Source organism: Monomorium pharaonis, chromosome 5 (genome assembly GCF_013373865.1).
Source record: "Monomorium pharaonis isolate MP-MQ-018 chromosome 5, ASM1337386v2, whole genome shotgun sequence".
NCBI lineage: Eukaryota > Metazoa > Arthropoda > Insecta > Hymenoptera > Formicidae > Monomorium > Monomorium pharaonis.
In genome coordinates, this window is record NC_050471.1 from 21,959,528 (window position 1) to 21,983,393 (window position 23,866).

A 23,866-nucleotide genomic window follows, 5' to 3' on the forward strand; every position below is an offset into this window, starting at 1 on the left:
CGAACTCTCCGTTTCTCGTCGCAGATGAACAGCCCTCTGAACGCGAAGTGAGGGTGGTAGGGTCCGGATAAGCGCGAGCCCGCCTGATCGCCCGTCTCCGTTTTCTTTTTAAGTTCGACCGATTGCGGTGGAAGAAACTATTGTCCACTACAATTTTAAGTTTGACTTTATATAACGAAAATCGGGATTTAGTAAAAATTTATGTCTAGAAACTTACTACTTGTTGAAATGTTTCCTCTGGGGGAACGTAATCCGAAATGCCGGTTTCTGGATACTCGGGCGGTTCTCGGCCGGAACAAGTCAGTCCATCAGGACCCTAGGCTGGTGGAAAGTAATAACCTACGGAAGTACACCAGTGCACTCACTTCACTTGCGGTTTTTTTTTTTTTATGTTCGACACTTCAATGTTTGTCCCGACTCGCACTCGAGCAATCGTGAAAAATCGTGAACTCACGGAATTTTTAGACTCGAACTCGGTCACGAATAAAAAGCGGAAAAAGCTGCTCGCGGTCTTTGGGATCGCGATTTTATACTCAATTTTCCGAAGGGAAGGGTTGAGGTGTAGGCGGTGGCATTCTTGGATTGGTGGGCCCTTTCAAAACCATCAAATTTGGAGCTTGTCTACTGGGAACTCGCGAAATTATTATTTTGTAGAGATGATCAGCTATTGGCTCATCTCTTCTCGTCTCCGCCCGATTTGGTTTTGGTTTTGAGTGTAGGAGAGGGATGTTTATAATTTTTACTCCTCTTATCTTTAGGTCGCTTAAACAAACAAGCAAGCAAAAAAAAGGGGTCTTTATGTCTTCCTGTAGGATTTTAGTGAGAATATACTTTTATTGATTGAGCGCGGACAGCGTTTTTGCTGTGAATAATAAATTTTTATAGTTTCCGGCGGTTCCTTGTTTGAAGATTTTAATTTTTATTGAGTTTCAATATTTCCCTTTTTCTTTGCTTAGCGTCGGGTACCGATCCAGGGCATTGTCAGAGTAACGTTCGGTAATAAAGTTATTATTTATTCTCTTTTTTTTTTTTATTCTAGACTTGACATTGCCCCAGACTTCCCGACAGAATTAAATTATATCTAACGGTCGCTCTCAAAATAGCTTACAGATGGGGAACTATGCATTTGTTTGATGTATTTATTATTCCTCAAACAATAAAATTTTAAATTGTCGCTATATCTCACGAACTTGTGCGTGACGATAGAGCGATCCTCTGCAAACATCTCTTGCTCTCGGCGACCGTTAGAATACGATTTCTCTTACTTAATTATTATCTTTACAAGGACAACGAGAAGAAAAACGTTAAGTCCACCGGACGTAACAGTACAAATCGAAGACAATAGGCAAAATTTGATCAATCTGATCAGAGAAGAATACCTGTCAAATAATTTAAATTGATTCATCGTAAGGGCAAAGGTTTGCGCGCTCCTCTTGCTCTCGGGGATTTCCATTATCGGTTGTGGTTCGGCAGCGAAGTGCATCTCTCTTGTCTGTGTCAGCCAGTCCGGGCCATGCCACCACATTGAGTATAATAATTGTTTGGGAGCAAGACCCCTTGAGACAATATCCGCCGCATTATCCTTGGACATCACGTATCTCCATGTTCCGTTTTGGGACAATTCTTGGATTTCAGCCACGCGGTTTGCTACAAAGGTCTTCCACTGCGCCGGTGATCCTGCAATTTATGCTAAAGTAATAGTTGAGTTGCACCAATAATAATGTGCATCGATATTTGTCGTCAGTGCTTCAATGGTTTTCTGATGTAGCCTAACCAATAGCAGAGTGCCGCAAAATTCCAATCGTGGCAATGATATCTTCTTCAAGGGTGCAACTTTAGATTTCGCACACAGCAACCGAGCTGAGCAATTGCCCAAGCCATTCTTTGAGACTATATATATATACATGGTCCGTATGCTCGTTTGGAGGCATCACAAAATCCGTGCATCTCGATTTGTATCAGATTATTTATGATTACTGTGCGAAGTATCTTGATTTCCTGAATGTGCGGTAGTTGTTTCGCATATTGCAACCACTGCGTACGAAGGTTTAGTGGAACCGCTTTGTCCCAACCGATTTTCAATTGCCACAACTCCAGCATGATTTTTGCTCCAATGATGATTAGCGACGCTAGACCCAAGTGATCGAATATCCGAGAGATGACCAACAGAATCCCGCGCTTTGTAACCCTGTCAGAATCCACGGTCCATTCCGAGTCGTAATGTAAATGGTCAGTTCGGGGATTCCACACTATGCCCAATGTTTTTACTTGTTCATCAGTTTGTGGTATGAGTTGCTTGCCGCCCTGTTCGTTTTCATCTGTTAATGCCGTTACGCTCGATCGCCACTTATGGCGATTGAAGCCGATTGAAGAACGATCGACACCTGATCCTTAATGCGTTGCAAACGTTCCACTGTATCGGCACCCGTCAACAAGTCGTCGACGTAGAAGTCTCGCCTGATAATTTGACTAGCTTCAGGAAATTCGTCTTTCTTATCAAGTGCAATATGATGTAGACACCTGATCGCCAGAAATGAAGAAGCCGCGAGGCCATACGTCACGATTCTCAACTTAAAAATCTTAACAAGTTCTGCTGGATCTTCTCGCCATATTATTTGTTGTAGATCTTGGTGCTCTTCCACAACTTTCACCTGACGATACATTTGTCGAATGTCAGCCGCAATTACGTATTGATGTTGTCTAAATCGTATGAGTATTGCAAATAGGTTTGATTGAATAGTAGGACCTACTCTCAAAATGTCATTCAACGAGAGCGCTGTTGAAGTCTTGCAGCTGGCATCAAACACTACTCTTAATTTGATAGTAGTGCTAGACTGCTTGCAGACAGCGTGATGCGGGAGATAATGGACCTGGTTGAATGAATCATTATGATTGCTAATTTCTATCATGTGACCCATGGACTCGTATTCCTGTAGAACCTGAGTGTGATTTCGCAACGAAGGATTCCTGGAAAATTTCTTTTCTATTGCATGAAGTCGCCGAAGTGCCATTGAATATGATTCTCCTAGTTCGTTAGGATTTCGTTTAAATGGCAGGTGTACTTGACAGCGTCCATGGTCTAAAAATTGCGTATTTTTTACGAAATCCCTTTCACATGCTTGTTCCTCCTCGGTCATGAGATGGTCGTCATGACACTCTTCAATTTTCCAGAACTTCTCCATCTGGTCTGACAACAACTAACTGATCATGACTAAACACGTAATGCCCGACCATCGTCGGGCAACTCTCCCGATATTATCCATCCCAATTGAGTTTTCTGCATGATAGGCTGATTGCGCGCTACTTTCACTTGACCAGCACATAGCAGGTCCCAAAATATCGATGCGCCGATAAGAATGTCGATTGGACGAGAAATGTAATATCCGGGGTCGGCCAACGCCAATGTCTCCTGTATCTTCACTCTTGATGCATCCAATGTAACGTCGGGCAACCGATCAGCAATCCTATTGATGACATAAAGTGTCATTTGGGTTTGATATCCATTTATTCTGGATTTGATTATCGTACTAGCCCGTCCAGCAATACCAGAGGTGTGACTACCAATTCCTTGAATGCCCACGCTAATTGATCGTCGGTCAAGCTGAAGCCGTTCACAAAGTCGTTATCAGATGTGATTGCGAGCCCGAATCCAGCAATGCGCGACATTCCCGATAACGCCCGAACTTATCCTTGATCAATACTACTGCGGTTGGCAAAAGAACGCGTTGTTGCGGCACGGTGGTCAAACGTAAGCGCGGCGACAGACACTTCTCTCCTCGATGCTGAGACGCTGCGACCACTGCCGTGTTGGTATGCCGATCTTCATTACATGTAAGAAATGCGGCCACCTACGGGGCCGATTCCATGTGCAAATACGTATTGTGACGTCCACCGCACAGTCTACAACCCTTCCAAGTACACTCCCGACCAGAATGATCTCGCAAACAAATCGGACATAGCTTAAGTCGATTGACTTCGGTCACGCGTTGCGACGCAGACATCGCCTGAAATTTATGACATTGATATAGACGATGGAAACCCTCGCAACCCGGACACTTGGTTTGATTCGTGCCCACGTAGGTCGCTGCAGATTCCATCCCGCGACCTGTGCGCGATGTTCTATCGCGTTTTATATTCGAAAAATTGGTTAACTTTGGTTTATTAAAATCATCGGTATTTACAATTGTTGCTTGGTTCTCCAAAAATGTGATAAAATCGTCCAATGTAACGTCGTCGCGTTTTCTTTTTTCGACTCTCCATTTGCGCTGCGTAACCTTGTCTAATTTTAAATTAAGCAAATGTACAACAATAACATCCCATCTATCCGCCTTCATAGTTCGCAACGCGTGCACGTGTTTTTGAATATCGTCTACTAATTTACGGATTAACGTACCTGATTCTCGCTGTAACACTGACAGATCGAGTAATGATTGAATATGGTTAGATATTAAATGTTGTCGATTATCAAATTGTCGCCTTAATAAACTCCATGCGGTGGCATAGTTTTCAGCTGAAACCTCAAGGGATTGTATTACGTCTATAGCTGTGTCTCGAAGTGCGGAACACAGATAATAAAATTTTTGAATTTTGCTAAGTTCCGAATTGTTATCCACTAATGCCTGAAATGTATCGTGAAAATTAAACCATTTATCATAACTACCGTCAAATGTGGGCAGATACATAATGGGTAATTTGACTTGAGGGTTGATCATGTCTAGATTGGGGGTGCCAACTTGTATCGGCGGCGCTATTCCCTGCAATTGTGCCGGCGTTTCTCACCGTCAAATTATACTTGTCGCGCGTCCTACTAGCCGCATGTATGTCTCCTCGAAATTGACACGCTCTGTTGCTTGCACCTCTGTATCTAATCTCTCTATTCTAAATTGAATGTCGTCAAATTCCTTCCAAGTAGGTTTAATTGTATCCAATCGCGCCTCTAGTGCGCGTACGTCATGTATTTGGGCATCAAATTCCTCCAAATATTACTGGAAACGTATTGTTACGTCCAGCTTTATGAAATGTTGGATAAGAACGGGTGGTTGTATAGGTGTCTTATAAAGTGGAGATAAAGCGAGGAAGGACGTAACGCAACACGACTCCTGTTACGGGAGAAATTGGTTCGAAATATAAGATAATTAGGTTAATTAGAATTAGATTTATTTTGTTTGTATTAGAGTAAGAAACATATTATTTGAGTGAGTGATTTCCTTTGTTAGATTATTTTTTTGTTTGTAAATAATAGTTTTCCTTGGTTGTAAGCGTGTTGCGTTAATTAAATCGTGGATTTAATTGACGTATGTACGTAGCGTGTGTACGGAATAGAATAGTTAACTTATTGTTAATATAGATGCGTTACGAGAGAACGATTGGATGGTGAATGCGGGAGAGCTGTGAGAAGCAATGCATTGTAAAGGCGTGAAGAAGGGACAGTGTTCACGGTTTCAAAAGACATTTTTGATGATTGACAAGGAAGCTGTCCGATGTCTCTTGGCACGAGTCGCATGGACTCGTGACCGTCAAGCCATTTTTGCAATCAACGACCTCGTGGGTTTAATAAACTCGGTGGTGAAGGTCGAAAGCGTGCACGGGGACCCCAAGGGGGGAACCCGGGGCCGTTCAGGCTACAGAGACATCGGCGGCGCGACTCACAAAACCGAAGGAAGGGTAGAAAAGTCGAGAAAATTGACCGAAAGCCCCTCCTCCACGCCTAAAAACACCGTCAGGCTTGAGAGTGTGTGTGAGCCGAGAGAGGGGATATTGCGTTAGCAAATTGGACGAGCCCTTGCGTGGGACGTGGCGATTTTCGGGGACAGATGCTCGAGGACTGCGGTGATAGAAGGTACGATCCTCAAAAACGTATTCGGATTCTGAGAACGTCTCTGTTAGTAAGCGCTGTCTTATAAAGTCAAATATTAAAATCACTTGTTTTTTCCTGCCTATAACAACTCCCTAAGGCACAGGCTCGAGGAAAAGCTATAATAATTCATAAACGAATGATCGTATATCGGCCTTTATCCGCCGTGCTTCGTTGGAATGTGACTCAAATCGCTGTGCACACGCTTGCTTAACGTGAAACAACATGCGGTATCAACACCTTCCGAATAATATTTACTATGTGAGCAATGATAAATTCAAGTACGTCTAGTGACGTCCTTCACTTTTCGTGTAGTGAAAACAAAAGCGAATTTTATATTGTAATTTGTTTGTATCATACGTTATATTCAGACTCAGTGATGCATTCGTTGACCACCGGCTGCAATATTATATTAATTAATAATGTTAAAAATGACTGACTAGGCGATCGGCTATGTATGCCAAGACTCGTTCGAATTCAAGCTTAACACCGAGCTAATTATTCGCAATTAACGTGCTCAAGCCAATCTCGTATTTTCGCATTCGACGAAATTAACTGTACGATATCGCGCATTCGATGAACGACAACGTAAAGTCATGTTTTAATTTCCGCTTATTTTTCTTCGCATGTTGTACGTTTCACGCAAAATTCAAATATGATAATAAATGGTCAATACAATAAATAATTGATAATAAGTAATAAAATGATGAATATGATGAATATAATATACGTATACTCCAGTTCTGGCTGCGTGTTTGGAGTTTCGAGCCTCGTGATGATCACGCGTTCACGCCGTGTGCCGCGCCGTGCATGCCTCGTGTCTTCCGCTCTCCGGAGCAAATCAGATCATGGTCACTTTAACGTTTTTTGAAGACGACTGGCCGTTGATGATTGTAAAATCGCTCTTTCTCAATAATTCTGTAAGATCTCGCATTTAGAGCCGACTTGAAACTAAGGAGTTAACGGACTAATTTCCGGCTGTAATCCGACTCGAAGGACCATATGTTCGTTTGTTGATGTTAAATCGATTTTTTTTTAATAACTCAGACAAGCACAACACTAAATTAATTGCTCAAAGATAACTTGTGCGTAGTTTCAACTTTATTCGAATATATATTTAACAATATGTGTTGCCACTTCCGTAGCTCCAAATCGACTCGCGCCTTTCGCATACGAATTTCGTCTCGAACTCTTGTTAGCGACGACGACGCCTATAGTCAGTACTAATATATGAAATTGATTGGTCGATAATCCAAACAAGATTAGATTAGATTAGATTAGATTAATTAATTAAATTAGATTAGATTAATTATAAATTTAATTAGAGATTGATTTATATATGATATAGATTAATGTGATATTGGAAAACGGGCAGTATATACATATATTAAATTTATATATTATAACCTTACCTCTGCATATCATTGTAAATTTTAATTTTGGAAAATAAATAGAAGAGGCTTTATCTATATGTATATTTTTAGAAGTGTTAAAACTATACTTTTGTATATCTATTAAATTCGTCATAAAAATTAAAGATTTTCAACAATCTGACTCTCTAAACTCCTAAAATTAAAAAAAATTCTTTACTCTTATTTCAATGATATTCTACGATAATTTTTAGAAATCAGAAAATGCATACTACATGTATAGATAAAATAGAGAATAAAAAGGACCAAGGATGTTGGATGTAATCAGCAAACGACATTTCCATGTATATCGTTATGTATTTACAATTTGACAACAAAACGTTAAACATAACAGGTAGCCTCGCCCTCGGCCGGAAAGTATAATCGAGGTATCGTTCTAGGAGAGCGCGAGGCCAGAGAGAGCTAAAGGTCTCACATAAATATAATAATATCCGTCATATAATAATTTATTACAATGTATAATATGTGTATATTATATATAATATGTTATTTAAATTTCTTAAACATCTGCTTAACTGTCCGACATATTTTTCTCTTTTCATTTTCTTTCTCGCCCTAATTTTTCTTCCGTTCACTTTTACCTATTATTACCACCTTTGTTTCTTAATCTTTAATATATTCGGATTGTCCCGTACTTGATGATGATATCGTACAACGCCCACAATATTTATTTTACGTTTGCGAGTGATTCTAAAATTTATGTTCGGCGATATGGCGTCGTTTTTTACTTTGATTTTATTTTTCCAATCACGAACGCACCTTAATCGTTTCGCCATTATTTCTTGTCAGACATCACGCGCGGCTCCATAATATTTTTACATTCTTCCTTCACCAAGGTTTTATGAGCAGGTGTTTTTGCAGCCAATTTGGGATCTTTCCGCTCTACGAACTCGAGTTAGTTCAATACAAAAGTATAAGATCCTTCTAGGACGGTAAGATCCTTTGATTATGAGGACCCAAAGATTCAAGGATTTTAGGAGCTAACTAAGCCACTTTGTGGCCGCGATCGTCTCGTTTTGCTTAAAAAGCAAGTAAAATGCAGCCTTTATTTTTCATGTTTCGCAAAGGTGCATATGTACAAAACTTTGACTTTCCTCTATTGAGTTATCAATATATGGTTCTTTGCAAAAATTTTGATAACATTCCAATTTTATTGTTTTTTTTTTATTCTTTTTTATTCTTCCAATTTAAAGACTTAAAACGTTAAACGTTTTTAAAATTTTTATTTTTAAACAATAAATTAATTTTGTGTAAAGAAAAAAATTAGTTAAATAAAGCAGTTAAATGAAAATTTTATTTTAATATAAATTAACTTTGGAGTCTATTGCACAAATACACATATACTTTGTTCAGTATTTTTAAATAAATAGATAAATTTATTTTAGAAATTTATTATTTTATGAAATATGAAAAGAATTGCAGTTCGTATGTGTGTGAGCTTTCCATATTAATTTTTGTAGTCTTGTGGCAGTGTATTATGTATAATAGTTTTACGTTAGTCTTTATTTTTATATACACCTATATATATGTATATATTTATACAAAAAAAAAGATAATCACATACCATGTATCCGATGGAAGTTGAACTTTGAAGGATCCATACCACATGGTTAAATACATCGAATCGTTTTGTGGTGTTTTGCGAGAAAGGTAACAGTTTCGAAGGAAATCGATTTACGTTATGAGTGACACGTCTGAATGTAAAATACATTATTTAACGAGATTTAGCATCTTGTCAAAGTTTTACGAATTTACAGGAAGTATAAAAGACGAAGATAATGCTTACGTTGTTCCGTAGTAGTTCATATTTGGTATACAAAGAGATGTGTTGAAAAAAATAAAGAAAATTAGAAACATTCATGATAATGACTTAAAATTATTCGATCTCTTTATAATATATAAAACACATATGCATGTGTAGATACGCATACACAGAGAGGGTACGAAGATCATGCTATGTGCGTATCGTGTATCATAATTCACATGTGCAATACATACGTTCGCAATTGAGCCACCTGCATGGCAATCGTATTAACTGGAGCAATGATAACGAGCGATATCGCTTGCATCGACGATTCCCTTTCATATTAGTCCTAATTCGTGTATGATTAAGTAGTTACAGAAATTGATAAATAAATGAAGTATTTGAAAGAAAATTCCATAGATGTATAATGAAACGTATGTACATAATATTTTTCGTAAGAGAAGAATTTTAGATTTAAAAAGATTTAAAGATTGAAAATTTCAAAAATTCACTCCACTCTCATCGATGAACAAGTCCCTCGTTATGCTCTTGAACATTTTTTCTACATTCATTCTCCTACATTACAACAACATGATGTCACGCGTGGATATCAACACACCAACCGAAAAACAAAATGATATAAATGATACGCATGATGCGAATATTTTTCTTAGAAAGTAGCAAACTTTGGCGTCTTTATGGTATATATAAATTCATGTTATGTACAAGGAACATCTAACACTGTAGTGGCTAGAGTATTTCTTTTTTACATCTTCATAGCCGTCAATTCATGTTGAGCCGTCCACCACTTTTCTCATATCCTTTAACGACTAGAGATTCTTCATTAACGACTAATTAGAGGAATACGTTGTTTTGATTCCTTTACATAAAATTTGATTGAAATTTCGATTGATCCAGGATGATCGCTTGATTTGCCATCATTCTTTTTATATGTTTCCATAAATCTTTACCAACGTCTATCGAATATTAAAGAATTTCAAGCAAGGCGCTGTCCATTTGTACTGGTTTGTTTATAATGTTAAATTAATCATTATTAATTAATTATTGTGAGATATTTTTTTAAAAACCTTTTATACATTTTACGTCATTATATTAAATTGTAAACTGTGTTTTTATTAACCAATTATTTTGGTTACATAAAATCATAATTTCTTTATAAAAGAATTTCAAGTCTCCACTGTCTTGCAGAAATGCATTGTGTAAGCCTTATATCTTTAAGTTTTAAGATACTTATAATAAGAAATCTTCTCTTAAATTTACATATTTTTTAATTTATATTTTAATTTGTATTTTCTCAGCTTAAAATGCAAATTCCGCCTTTCTAAATTCATAAGAGCGCATTTCGATTCTCTTTTATATTCGATAGACCCGATAGACAATTTTGGCTCGACCATCCCTCAGCTATGAGGAACCACTCTCTCCAGCACCCCCCTCCGTTCGTCCGGAGCTCACGTTCCCTGGGACATCCTGTGTCGACCCGTCGAAATGTTAGTAGCCATCCAAAGCTACTTCAACAGGTCTGCGACCAACTGCCTAGAGTAAGGTCGACGCCGTGAGGACATCTGGGACGACTGGCTTCGGAGGGGGGTCTAAGCATCACACTCGCATCTCGCTCATCGTCGCCTGCGACACACGACTAGAAACTGTTGCGCTTTGCAAAAGAGGCTGATTCTCTGGCGGACTCTTCGCTCTAGGCGGCGGAGGAGCCCGTGGAACCGTTAAATGGATGGATCCGTTTGGAGGACCCTGAAAAAGAGAAAATCAATTTTAGAAACTAATTTTATAAAAAAATTAACTAATTCAAAGAAAACATTAATAAAATTAAGTCTTTCATTTAGATTGAAATATTTATAAACATTATTATTTATTTCCAGATAAAAAATTATATTGTGCTTTTAGAGTACAACACGATTTGTAATCTTATTAAAGAAGTCTGGTGTAATGTATGCAGAACAATAATGGCGTCTCGTACATTAATTATGATCACAATTTCGATTATACATTATTACAACTTATTCAGACTAAGTCTTCAAGCTCAAAATGTTTTACAGACTTCGTACTGTGCTTTATTAAAGAAAATATTGCAAATCTGCTGAGAAGCTATTAATTTTCATGTATGTAACCTTTATTTTTCTCAAAAATTAAATTACATCTTTATCATTGTAGTTTCAAAATTTTTACTTAACAGAGAAATGTCAGGATAATAATTATTACGACAATTTAACTTATATATTGCATATGTGCACATTTTTGTATAATTATTTTTCTATTGCAATACAGAAATAATTTTATAAAATTACTTACTTGAGTTTGCGTATTGATGTCTTGTATGACTGAAGTAGTATGACGAGGAAGAGTGGCATGCTGTGTCTGGTGCTGTTTTTGGTAATGATGTTGATGAGGCAGTGTATGAGTACCTTGGCCTTGAAAAGGAATGCTGGAATCGTTAGAAGGACCCTTCATTACATTCCTGTAATTATAGAAATAAAATGATAAGCATGATTATAGTGCAACACATTATCTAGTATTATTGCAATTAAAAATTACAGAAATTTCTATGGTAGTAAATTTTTTTTTTTTTTTTCTTCATGGTGTGAATTATAAAATAATTGATCTTCTTCTAGGGTTTTTCAATTTTAATGATTAATAGTAATCAGTGTTAAGTAGCAAATAAATAAGACAGTTAATGACATTTTGATACCTCCTTAACATTTCATTCTCGACGTCGACAATTACTTGGCCTCCACCAGCATAATGGGAATGCGGAGGCGGTGGTTGTTTCAGTTCGGTGAAACCGCGGGGACCGCATTGTTGATTTAACATCTGTTGCTGCTGAAGGCTCTTCACTTCAAGCCGCGTTTTATCCCTTTGATAATAGACACCAGCGAATATCAGGACATTTAAGATCAGCAGACTGCAGCCAATTGCGATTGTTACGCTCAAAGCTGTAGAATACGCCGCGTATCTGCAAGTATAAAAAATTTCTTAATCAATACTTCAATACTAAAAAAATTCCAACATACTTTATTTGTTGCAAAAAAGTTAAAACTTGAGAGGTATATTAAATGTTAATTTCCTTTTCTTTACGATAATTCATTTAAGTATAAGAGAAATTATAATTTCGTGTTTAAATTTGTAACAAGTATTTTATTTCAAGAACTATGGTGTAGCATGGTGGTTACAAAATTTCAAACGTTTAAAACACAGCTATTCATTTAACATGTAAAGAATATAATGCAATGTTTATGATCCTAAAATATTCTCGCGAAATTGTGGTTACGAAATAACGTTTCGTCTCATGGTATTTTTGCATCAGCAAAGTTTTACTGCCGGAACATATACAGCGATACGTTACGAACTACCGATAGATTTGAAGCGAGTTAAAGAGCAGAGTACACTTTAGTTTACGCTGTTAACGGCACTCAGTTTTACTAAATTCTTTAAGCATGTTGGAAAGAAATAAGGAGAAGAAGAATTTTTTCAACAGCTACGATATATTCTGGATTTGCAATCATAATACAGTTCTGTTATTACACTGTTAAAAAGTACTATTTCTGTTGACACAATTGTATTAGGAATACTAAAAAATAATATTTTTTTTTTGTAAATATAATGTGCAAAGTATGTATTATTAAATAAATAATAAATTATATTAACAAAACCTTTCATACTCTGTTTCCATTATTCCACATAACAACTAATAAAAACCCATGAAAAAATGGTTTAGATATAATCATATATGACGTCATATACATATATATATATAATTATATACAAATTTATATAATTATATATGATTTATATATACCAGCAAATATAATCTACTTTTGAAAAAAGGGTGTTATTTATTTTGTCACCGCTTTTCCACGATATTGATTGGTTGCTGGTTGTCAAGTTCGTGCTGTGTGACTCGCTTCACACTGTCGTCTGCTGTTAAACTTTTGACAGTTCTTCGTATTTGACAGTTTTTATTTTTGTTTGAGAAACAGAGAATCTCTGAGACATTGAGACTCTGAGACACAGAGAGAGAAAGAGAGAGATTGCGCTAGCCTAGAATTTAGATGGTGTCACTGTGTCTTTTTTCGTAAGAACCGGAGCTCAGAATTTAGAAAGTGTTACTGTGACTTTTTTTGAGAGAAGAAATGGACAGTGACAGAAACTCAGTTTTTGTGAGAAAAAATTAGAAAAAATTATTTTAGGTAATATAACATTACATTTTTATGACTTAACATTTATTGTCCAATATCATGTCCGATACCCTTTTTTTTATAATTCAGTTTTCTGTTAATTGAGTTAATTGATCATTTAATTTATATAAATTATGAATTATTTCGTAGTTTATTTTATCATTAATAGTTTTAGTCGTTAGAAAAGAGTGTCGGAGAGAAATTCCAGGAGATTCGAAATTTGAACGGACTGTATGTGAAAGAGAGTTTTAGTAAGAATAAATATGCATATATATCAGCTAATAAAAACATGAAAATATAAAATACTTTTTAATTTATTTAATAATTTTAATTTAATAAAAAGAGAGAGATTACGCGAGATTAGATTTTAGAAGGAGATTCAGCGACTTTTGCCGTATGTAAGAACGAACTGAGTGATAAAGAGTTTAAAAGAGAAAAAATATGGATATATATCAGGTAATAATAAATACATGAAAACATAAAAATTTACAATTTATTAATGTTAAATTTATTATTTTAATGTAAAATTTATAATTTTATTAAACATTTCACATTAAAATAATACCTAAAATATATTATATATAAATGTTTTCTTAATATTTAAAATTTTATATTAAAAATCTCAATTTGATTGAGAAAGAAAAAGAGAGCCAGTTCCCATATTTGTGAAACGAAAGAAATTTGATAGTGAAAGAAAAAGAGATTAGTGTGAGAGTTTGAGTGTGAGAGGTAGAAGGTGCTATAATAATAAGATATAATATTAAGTATCTAAAAATTTGACATTTTGCGTAATAATCTTTCTGTATTCTTTAGTAGGATAGGGAAGAGATAGTTTACATTGACTGATAATAGAGAAAGTTTGAAATTAGAAACAATGTGAAAATGTATTATAATTTTTAATTTAATTTAAAATTTTATTCTAAAAAATATATCTTTCAGAAAGAAAGAAGTTTGATCGGAAAGAGATAGATAGATAAAGAGTTTGAAAAAGAGAGCGCGAGAAAGAAAAAATAAAGAAAAATAACAGGTAGTTTTTAAATAAATAATATATATTTCTTTTAACATATTTTTTAAACTTTTAACAGCTCGCATATTTTACATTTTTGACACAAAATGATTTTTATTAAAAAAAAAAAAAGAAAAGCGTAGAGTGTGTGTGTGTGTGTGTGTGTGTGTGTGTGTGTGTGTGTGTGTGTGTGTGTGTGTGTGTGTGTGTGTGTGTGTGTGTGTGTGTGTGTGTGTGTGTGTGTGTGTGTGTGTGTGTGTGTGTGAGGGAGGGAGGAGAGTGAGAGAGCGTAAGAGATAAAGAAGGAGATTAAGTGAAAAGGTAAAGTGTGTAAGAGTAATATTGAACAATATGAAAATATAATATAATTAATAATTATATTAATGTGTTTATAGAGAGAGAGAGAGAGAGAGAGAAGAGAGAGAGAGGGTGGGAGGGAGGGGGAGAGTGAGAGAGCGTGAGAGATAAAGAAGGGGATTAAGTATGAAAGTAATGTGTGTGAGCTTAATATTGAAAAACATGAAAATATAATAATTTGTGTTTAGAGAGAGAGAAAGAGTGAGAGAGAGAGAGAGAGAGAGAGAGAGAGAGAGAGAGAGAGAGAGAGAGAGAGAAAGTGAGAGAGCGTGAGATAAAGAAGGGGATTAAATATAATAAAGTGTGTGAGAGTAATATTGAATAACATGAAAATATAGAGCAAGAGGTTACGTTTGGCAAGTAATTAGAAGGAGACACAACGAATGAGAAAGAGAATTTTAGAGAGAAGAAATAAGAATAAATAAAAAACATTTGAGAATAAAATTATTTACATATAAACTGAATATAAATACATAAGAAGAATAAGTGCAATGTTCAATATAAAAAGGCTAAATGGCGCGCGCAATGCAGTGTTCTAGTTATATATATTTATATATATTTATATATAGACTCCATTGTTCATACCGAGTTATATCTGAAGAACTGCAAATGCTTTATAATGTGATTATACCTAATAATATCTGGTCATATCTCATTGTATCTATTGAAGTTGAGTGATCATATATAGATACATATATATAGTCACATAAAGTCATATATGGTTTCATATATGAAAAAACAAGGACAATGGAGTCTATATATAAATATATATAATTATATAAATTTGGATATAATTATATATAATTATATATAACGTCATATATATAACTATATCTAAATCATTTTTTCATAGGAAACGACGTAAGTTTTCGATTTTTCTAATATTCTGATAGAAATGCTTTCATGTTACAGGTGTTTAGGAAAATATATTAGAGTTATTAAAACAAATTTAAATTTTGTTGGTAGAAGTAAAAATGTTATCTATGTCATTTATAGCACGATCTGTCCTCATATTCTTTATAAATGCGTGATATTTCTATATATAACAGAATAAATAAATAAATAAATAAAAAACTAGTTGCATCGTCGACAAATTAAATAAAAATACTCCAAAATAAATTTGAAGAAATAATTTTTACATCATTACGAATTGGGATAATTACCCAGCAGCGTCCAAGCTGGCTAAAGTGTCAGTGCTGGCATTATGGACGTTTTGAAGATTGGTGCCCGGAATAAGGCTGACGCATGTCGTGATGCTATAATCCGTCGTGGTTGGTGGATCTGTGCTAAGGTTCTTCCTCTTGAACTCTTCACTGATCCTGCTGAGAGGATCTGGTCTCACGAAGCCGTCGTATAAACTAGGGTCGCTATGGCCACGGAACAAGTTGTGTCTGGAATCGACATCTTCCATTCCAGCACGATGAAGTTCTGGGACAAGGCGCAACCAGACCGATAGCTGATGCGCTCTATAATGATTCTTCATTTTTGGTTTCATCCCTGTAACAACAAACATTCATGATATACATAAATAAATGTGTGTTTGTGTGTTTGTGTGTGTGTGTGTGTGTGTGTGTGTGTGTGTGTGTGTGTGTGTGTGTGTGTGTGTGTGTGTGTGTGTGTGTGTGTGTGTGTGATTTTTCGGAGAAAACCTTTATTCAAACAAAAACAGAAATATGTAAAACAAAAATTTCTTGTATACCGTCAAAATTTAATTGAAATGTATTAAAAATGTAAAATGTAAAACACAAGTACACTCGAAAAAGTATTTAGTATAATAATGAAGCTTACAATTAGATAATAATGATTAAACTGTGTTTATTTAAAATAATTTCAATTAAATGTTTAGCTAATATAACCAAATATTTAGTAATATTTAGTAACCGTTTAGCAACCTGTTATGTATCATTATTATGTTTGATTAACCAAATATTTAGTAAAATTTAATAATTGTATTAATACTTGGTTATATTAGCTAAACATGTGATTAAAATTTCACTAAAACTTTTCAGTGTAGACTATAATAAATATTGTATTTATAAATCATAAAATGTAAATTGTACTATAAGAATAACTTTTAAATTAAATAATATAAAAATATATATACATTTATATATAATTTAAAAGTTTTATATTTATTATAACTTAATGCATCTATTTTATCTATTATACAAATTACATTGTTGTAAATATATGTATGTTGCAAAATATATACATGAAGAAACATAATGGCAATGAGAGAAATGGCATATTAGTGATAAGCTGCATATCGCATTCCAAGTAATCCTGCGCAGTCTCCAGTTTTGCACGATAATCTATTTCCGATGGCTTGGATGCAGCTGCAGCTCTAGGTTCACGGTTGATCTTGTTACAATGCAACGGGCATATAACTAGCTCGATGTTGCTGAATTCTATTTTATATAGCTGCAGATCGAAAAGAGATACTTTCCCCCCAAAATTTAATAAGACGATTTTACCGACTGTCTTCAAGATATAGATTTTCAGTTTCGGAAAGAGTTTCAATATACTGGATCTCAAATAATTCCGTCTTAATTTATATATATATATATATATATATATATATATATATATATATAGTTATTCCACTTTTTGACAAATTGCCGGTAAACTTAATAAATCCTTATGTTAGGGTTCGATTTCAGTAAAGTTCACTTTTGCGTTTGCAAACAGCCAAAGGAATATCGTTGGTTTACTGAGTTGAGATCTCATATACAGTTTATTTGCTTATGCGTCTATTTCGCTGATTTTAGCCAGCGCTTGTTTTGCCATCGCTGTATCACCATAAGAGACGCAAAACTCTTTGGAGCGCGCCGAATCGCGGGCAGGAGTCCTCAAAGGAGCCTGCTTTGATTTACGCTTCGCGGCAGCTCGTTTAATATTCGTGGATGCTTTGAAAAGGATACGATGTCGCTACGTGTGCAGTATCATGCGACTGGTTCGATTACAGAACGGAAATATAAGTGGTATTCTACAGATGAACGGAAAAGCAGAATTTGCTCAATCATTTTCTTGCATCATTACCCTCATATATAGAATGTAACGACTGATTTATGAGGAGAATTATAGTTTTAGATATTTGATGTTCAGTAATGGTATATGTGGGCATTTGTACCAAATTGCAATTCTGAGACAGAAATTCTGCATAGAGATTTCATTCCGGAAATCCGATTAGTATTATAGTTAGTTAGCTTGCAAGAGAAGATATACACTATGGGGATCTACGCGAATATAGTTATTACTCGTTCGCAAAATATCAGTTACAATTAAACGACTTAATTGTTAACAAATCTTTTAAAATATTTTAAATTTTGCAAACGAACAAACTCGATTTTTGTCAAAAATTAGTGATGTAGGATTGAAAAACGAAACAACGTTTAATATTGCAGTAAGTAATTTGTTTAAACTAAAATTTTTATTTTATTATAAAAAATATAACTTTATTTATGTTATAATATATGTTAAGAAATATGAGATAAAATGTAACAACTTTGAGTACATAAAAGATTTAAACACAGAATTGTCACTTTTATTACAGTATTATTAAAAAATAATAAAACTCGGAATTTTATTTATAATATCATAAATATTTTAACATTATAAATAATATTAAATTTTTTATTTGCACTAGAGAATGTATGTCTATACATCAGTTTTTTTTTTAAAATTTTTTAAGTCTTCTTTTATTGATAATTCAATGCATTCAAAATTTATTAATTCTCCTGATTAATATTAATTTTTTAATTAAGCAATAAGAGATTAAAAAATATGTATGTTATTACTTTTTATAATGTATCAATTTTATACTCCAATCTATTTAATTAAGAAAGACTATCGAATTCTATGCGATAGATAAAATTATCAAAAAAGTTGTTATGAATCTGTTATATAAAACTGTTGAATATAAAAAAGTAAACGAATTTTTATGCAATTTAATAAAAAAAAGCAGCAGAAAATATTGCAAAAAAAGAATATGTAGCTTTTTAACTAGAAAGGACGCATTCGTAACGCACGAAGAATCGCGCACAAATCGTTGATGTCGAACTAATCGCTATCCAGTAATTCGTGTGCCTTTATCCCTTCCTTCCTTCCGAAATTGGCAAACACAGATCCGTGATTTCAACGGGAGAAATACCACACTGATTATACATGCACATTATGATTTAATGCCCAGGAATAATGGCTATCGCTCACATCCATTCAGATAATCGTTTGTGCAGTGTTTGATTAGGTACATATGTTATGCATATTATTCATATTCGTATTAAAATATTGGCTTTCTGCTTGTTTCTTCCTTTCAAACCTTTTGCTATTATTAAGAATTATATAAATTATAAATGATAAAATCACAGCATCAGTCAATAAACAAATAAGAAATTTAACAATATATATTTTGTGAATTATGCTGTATGTATAGAAGTCTTTCGTAATATAAATAATAGTTAACAGTATATTATTATAATAACAGTATATTATTATAATAACAGTATATTATTATAAATAACAGCAGAGACGTGTGTTTTTTTCTTAAAAATGTAAATAGTATATAAAGTTTTCTGTAATATTTCCGATAATCTTCCGTAAATTTTTTTCATAACAGCATCTGTCGATATTGGAAAAGTATTTTTCAATAAAGACTTTTTATCACACGAATATATCACATTATATTTAGCTCAATAAGCGACTTATGTACAGACTTATCTGAATATCAATTTGTATTATATTCAATCTTATATCAAAAGCTAATACTATTTCTATTATTTATATTTTATATACATATATTGATTTTTTATATCTTTAATTATTTTTACCGACATTTTAATGATATATAAATTTTATAATACTTATTAAGTTTAAGATCAATAATTTGTATGGATTTTTTTTAACTTAAACATTTATAACCAAAGTGTTTTCTTTGTCATTGTCTGGTTATATTTTAACTCATTATTAATTTAAAGTTTCTATTTTTTAGAAGTTTAAAATTATTCTCTTCTCTTCAAGTTTTACTCTTCTAAATGCTAAAAGATGATGGTTGATCAATTACTTTGTCAAATTCTTGAAATTAATAATGCTTACATGTTTGTTTCCAATATTTTAGACGTTTAGAATTTGAAGCATCTTATTTCTTTCAATGCAAGATTTAACTTAATATTCTTTAAATTCCAGGATTTAACCTAGTATGTATAATATATGTAATATATAAATAATAAAATTGTTGAAAGTATGTTAGTAAAAATAACGTATATTGTAATGCGCGTCACGTCCTTAAGAGCTATCCTGGCCAGGATATCTGTCCTCCAGTGACCCGATTCGTGTGATCGAGGTACAGTAGAAGCCTCGAGAATCGATGCAACCAACGTCACTGCGAGTTTATTTCAATTTTCAATCTAATAAGAAATTCTTTCGCGACTATTTTTCAACCCGCCTCGTCTCCGGCGGACCCCCTACGCGAGGTAGATTTGTCTCTCGATCTTTTTCAGCGACCTCCTACGTCTCCTACGCTATCTCTCATGGTACTAGCGTCACCCCTTCCGCTATATTTCCCTCATGGAGCTTCCCTATCGCTCACCTCTCTCTTCTTCCTCTCTCAACCTCTCCCTTCCTTCTCATCGTATCGTTGCAGATTCTCTGTACCTTTTACACGACTTATCTTCCGCTATCTGCTGCGGTTATCTGTACCCACATAGGGATACTTCCTTCCCTTCTTACACACCACCATTCTCATTTGTTCCACAAAATTCTCTGAGAAAATGACGATACCTTTGCCAGATACATAACCGCTGCCCGCGGGCGATGATTATTTTACGATCGACACCCGAGCGCTTTGCCGTATACTTTATTATATGCTAGATGGACGGTCAAACGAATAAAGTTGTCGCTATTTCCGACTCGACCTCGAAGAAGCTTGTCTTGGAAAAAGTTGGCGGAGTCTCACATTGATCGTAATATTTTATTAAAACAATTTTTCTTTGTGTTTTGAATTTAATAAAGTTCGAGAAACTCTATCTGCGCTTTTGACATTTTGAGATATTTTTGTGCTTTATAATTTACGAAAAATGCAGAAGGATACAAAGATATACAGCGAGATATATATAAAATATCGATTATATAATAATTTATGTATTTTTAATTTAACATTTTAAAAATACAGATTGTCTCATTATTTTCTAAAAACTTCTTAAAGTTTTATTTATATTAAAGTATTATTATATTATATATTCAGTATATGAATGCAGTAATAAAATTTTAATCTTTTAAACTCTTTTCTTTTGGGTCTTTTAAATGTGTGAATTCTCTTTCTGAGTATTTTATCTATTTTAAAAGAGTACTTCACGTTTTATAAAGATTTAAAACTTTGTCTCTTTTCCAAATTCGCGTACGCAGATAGAATAAAAATTTCTCGTTTCTGCCGATTTAATTTCACATTTAACCGATTAGAACAAACTTTCGTTCTTGTTAAAACTACCATCGGCGAAATCATTGGAAAATTATTTTCATCGGGCGCAAATACTCGACACAGAAAATCCGAATATTTGATGAAATCGGGAGCAATTGGAAGAGGAGAGAGAATAGAAAGGATTATCGGTCCAACTCGTTAATTTCTTCTCTTTGACGATGTTTACTTCCTCCTAATCCATTAAGCGATCCGTTAACGCCATGACGTATTTTCCTATCCTCTCATTCCTACCCCTTTTTTTCTTTATGCCATTCTCCTCAACTTTCTTCGACCACATTCATTCTCTCCTGCTCTTCTATTCTCTCTTCGTTGGCGAAACTTTGCGACAAGCACGTTCGCATCCTTGTAATCGGAGGCTACCACCAAATTCGATACACCGATCACGCTTCTGTCGTCGACAAGGAATCCCATTTCCTGCACATGCGAGCCTCGTCTTCCAAGAAAATCTTTCCTATATCCTGCTGACGGTTCCTACTGAGAGCAGATATCCTCGTTATTTAACACATGTTGAAAGTATCAGCTTCAGATTTCGGCTATAACGTTTTTTCATTGTTTATGACACTATTAAAGAACGTTGGTGAAGAATGTTGAATTATGTTGGCGCTTATTTCACAACGTAATTTTCCTCTCTGTTTTCATACATAGTAAAATTGCTCGAAAGCAGTAAGACAATATTTGAATACTTGAAAGTTCTTTAACATTGGTAAAATAGGTCTGACACAGAAAAACTATAAAAATAAAGTCTATTTAAATAACAAAAATATATAATCACAAGTTTATTAAATTTTAGCATATTATATCACTATGATTTTATATTACTGTGATGTATGTTATGTTTGACGTACGCAGAAATAGCGTGCTGCAATCTTCATCATTTCTCGTTAGTAAATACCGAAACGCGGCTTCATCGTTAAGTTTCCTCTATGCAAGAATATTTTCCGCTTCTATTACTCGAAATGCGAAATTTGCTGGGGACTTCAGAAGTCGAGGGAGGCCATTAGCTCGAAGACGACGGGCATCGCGTAAACATGTTATTCAAATTCCGTCTTCATATCCGTTTTCAGACTACGTCAGTGCCCTTGACGAAGGGTTACTACGTGAGACGTCGAGGTCGAAGAGTAAGCAGCGAGAACGGCGCGAGAAGCTGTGAGAACGCAAATTGGAATGACGAAGGGCGTTGAAGGGTCGACGAGGTGGATTCTGCACGACGTCGCTGCTAATTGCTATTCAATTAGTCGGGATTACACCTCAAATCCTTAGATCGTTCTACATTCACCTTAATGTACCTGCCAATCTTCATGTTCATGTCAACAGATGTTTTTTTTTTTAATTTTGTACTAAGCAATTATTGTTATTAATTGCGACCAGAAAAAGGATACTAGGTAAATTAAAGAATAATAAAAAGTAATAACATCGAAATTATATCTAGTCAACACATTCACATGTGTTGTCTAATAATTTTCAAAAAATAAATTTTAACTCGCGTATCTGATTATTAAAATATCAGCTTTTTGCTTCGCGCGGGCTCCCACGTATTTTTTTGCGAGGGTAGGGGAAATGTGTTTACGCACATCCGACTGGAAAACCGTCCGGCCGGGTAGTATGGGACTCCCAAGGCATTGCTGGTCTCCATATTTTTCAAAATTTAAAAATCTGGTTCAAAAAACGGATTTATTAGACTGTCTCTAAATAGATTAATTTATAAATCTGGTCGAAAAATGTTCACGCGTGTGAATGAATCCATAAGTGGATGATTTAGATTATAAAAATTTTAAAAAACCACACAGTTATCAGCCACATAAAAATTGCTAAAATCCAATTTTTCTGAAAAAAGTATCACAAAGTTGCAAAGTGTAATACAATGTAGTTGAAATACAAATTTAAAAAAATATTAATTACAAGTTGAAATACAAATTTTTAAAAATATTAATTATAAAATTTAAACACATTTATTATCAAATTTATGTATATAAAAAAGTAAGAATGTAAGTATGTCTGTATGACCGCAAACTACAAAGACATTTGTGGACTTATTCACTTGCAACTAGTCTTCATACGAGGATGGCTGTCAGGGGATCGAATTTTCTATATACAGGGTGTTTCATAAGTGATCAGGATATGTATAAGTACGGTTGTCTGTTTGTATGACCGCGAACTACTCCATCATTTGTGATCCGATCCTCTTGCAACTTGGCTCAAAATTTTTCAAATTTTACGGGGATGGCTGCCATGGGTTCGGATTTTCTATATACAGGGTATTTCATAAGTTATAAGCATATATATAAGTACGGTTGTCTGTTTGTCTGTATGACCGCGAACTACTCCATCATTTGTGATCCGATCCTCTTGCAACTTGGCTCAAAATTTTTCAAATTTTACGGGAATGGCTGCCATGGATTCGGTTTTTGAAAAAAGGAAAACCATTTATTCTAAAAGTTTTGCTTAACATTTATGAAACACCCTGTATATAGAAAATCCAAACCCATGGTAGCCATCCCCATAAAATTTGAAAAATTTTGAGACTATAGTTACAAGAAGATCGGACCACAAATGACGGAGTAGTTTGTGGTCACATATACATACAGGCAATTTTTATATACAGGGTGTTTGGTAAAGATTTATGCAATTTTTATAAAAAGATAGGTCGCATTAAACTAAACAGAAAAGTTCTTTACCATTTTGCAATTTTCGCAATAGTTAATAAGTTGATAATCACACAGGCATACAAACAAGTGGTTGGTTTGGCGGATCAAACTAATTAATCCTTATGTATGTTGATCACTTGCTGAATTCAA

At 34.3% G+C, this 23,866-nt stretch overlaps 3 protein-coding genes across 4 annotated transcripts in view; all 3 read right to left on the reverse strand.

Moving 5' to 3' along the window:
- Positions 1-533: 533 nt before the first annotated feature.
- LOC105828555 lies at positions 534-3,182 on the reverse strand. The gene is made up of 4 exons (XM_036287517.1): positions 2,408-3,182; positions 2,043-2,318; positions 1,380-1,677; positions 534-762 (listed from the first exon to the last, which is right to left on the reverse strand). Exons 1-4 carry the CDS (start codon positions 3,180-3,182, stop codon positions 534-536), a joined length of 1,578 nt encoding a protein of 525 aa, XP_036143410.1.
- A 666-nt stretch (positions 3,183-3,848) lies between these two features.
- LOC105828556 lies at positions 3,849-4,712 on the reverse strand. The gene has a single exon (XM_012666930.1). The coding sequence runs from the start codon at positions 4,710-4,712 to the stop codon at positions 3,849-3,851; it is 864 nt and encodes a 287-aa protein (XP_012522384.1).
- Positions 4,713-7,561: 2,849 nt separating this feature from the next.
- LOC105833651 (neuroligin-4, Y-linked) overlaps positions 7,562-23,866 on the reverse strand; it is a 217,941-nt gene continuing 201,636 nt past the window's right edge. For both annotated transcript variants that reach the window (XM_036287401.1, XM_036287400.1), the window contains exons 11-14: positions 15,763-16,096; positions 11,751-12,014; positions 11,354-11,519; positions 7,562-10,795 (exon numbers count right to left, since the gene is read on the reverse strand). In XM_036287401.1, coding sequence (XP_036143294.1) covers positions 10,646-10,795; positions 11,354-11,519; positions 11,751-12,014; positions 15,763-16,096 — 914 coding nt within the window. In that variant the 3' untranslated portion in view covers positions 7,562-10,645. The remainder of the gene's footprint in view (positions 10,796-11,353; positions 11,520-11,750; positions 12,015-15,762; positions 16,097-23,866) is intronic.

Excerpts from the sequence above, each read along its gene's own strand:
- LOC105828555 (XM_036287517.1), bottom strand. The coding sequence starts at position 3,182 with ATGGAGAAGTTCTGGAAAATTGAAGAGTGTCATGACGACCATCTCATG. Across the intron at positions 2,319-2,407 it reads GGGTGCCGATACAGTGGAAC|ATGAAAACGAACAGGGCGGC; the intron begins GTTTGCAACGCA and ends CGGCATTAACAG. Across the intron at positions 1,678-2,042 it reads AGCGGTTCCACTAAACCTTC|GATCACCGGCGCAGTGGAAG; the intron begins GTACGCAGTGGT and ends CATAAATTGCAG.
- LOC105828556 (XM_012666930.1), bottom strand. The coding sequence starts at position 4,712 with ATGATCAACCCTCAAGTCAAATTACCCATTATGTATCTGCCCACATTT.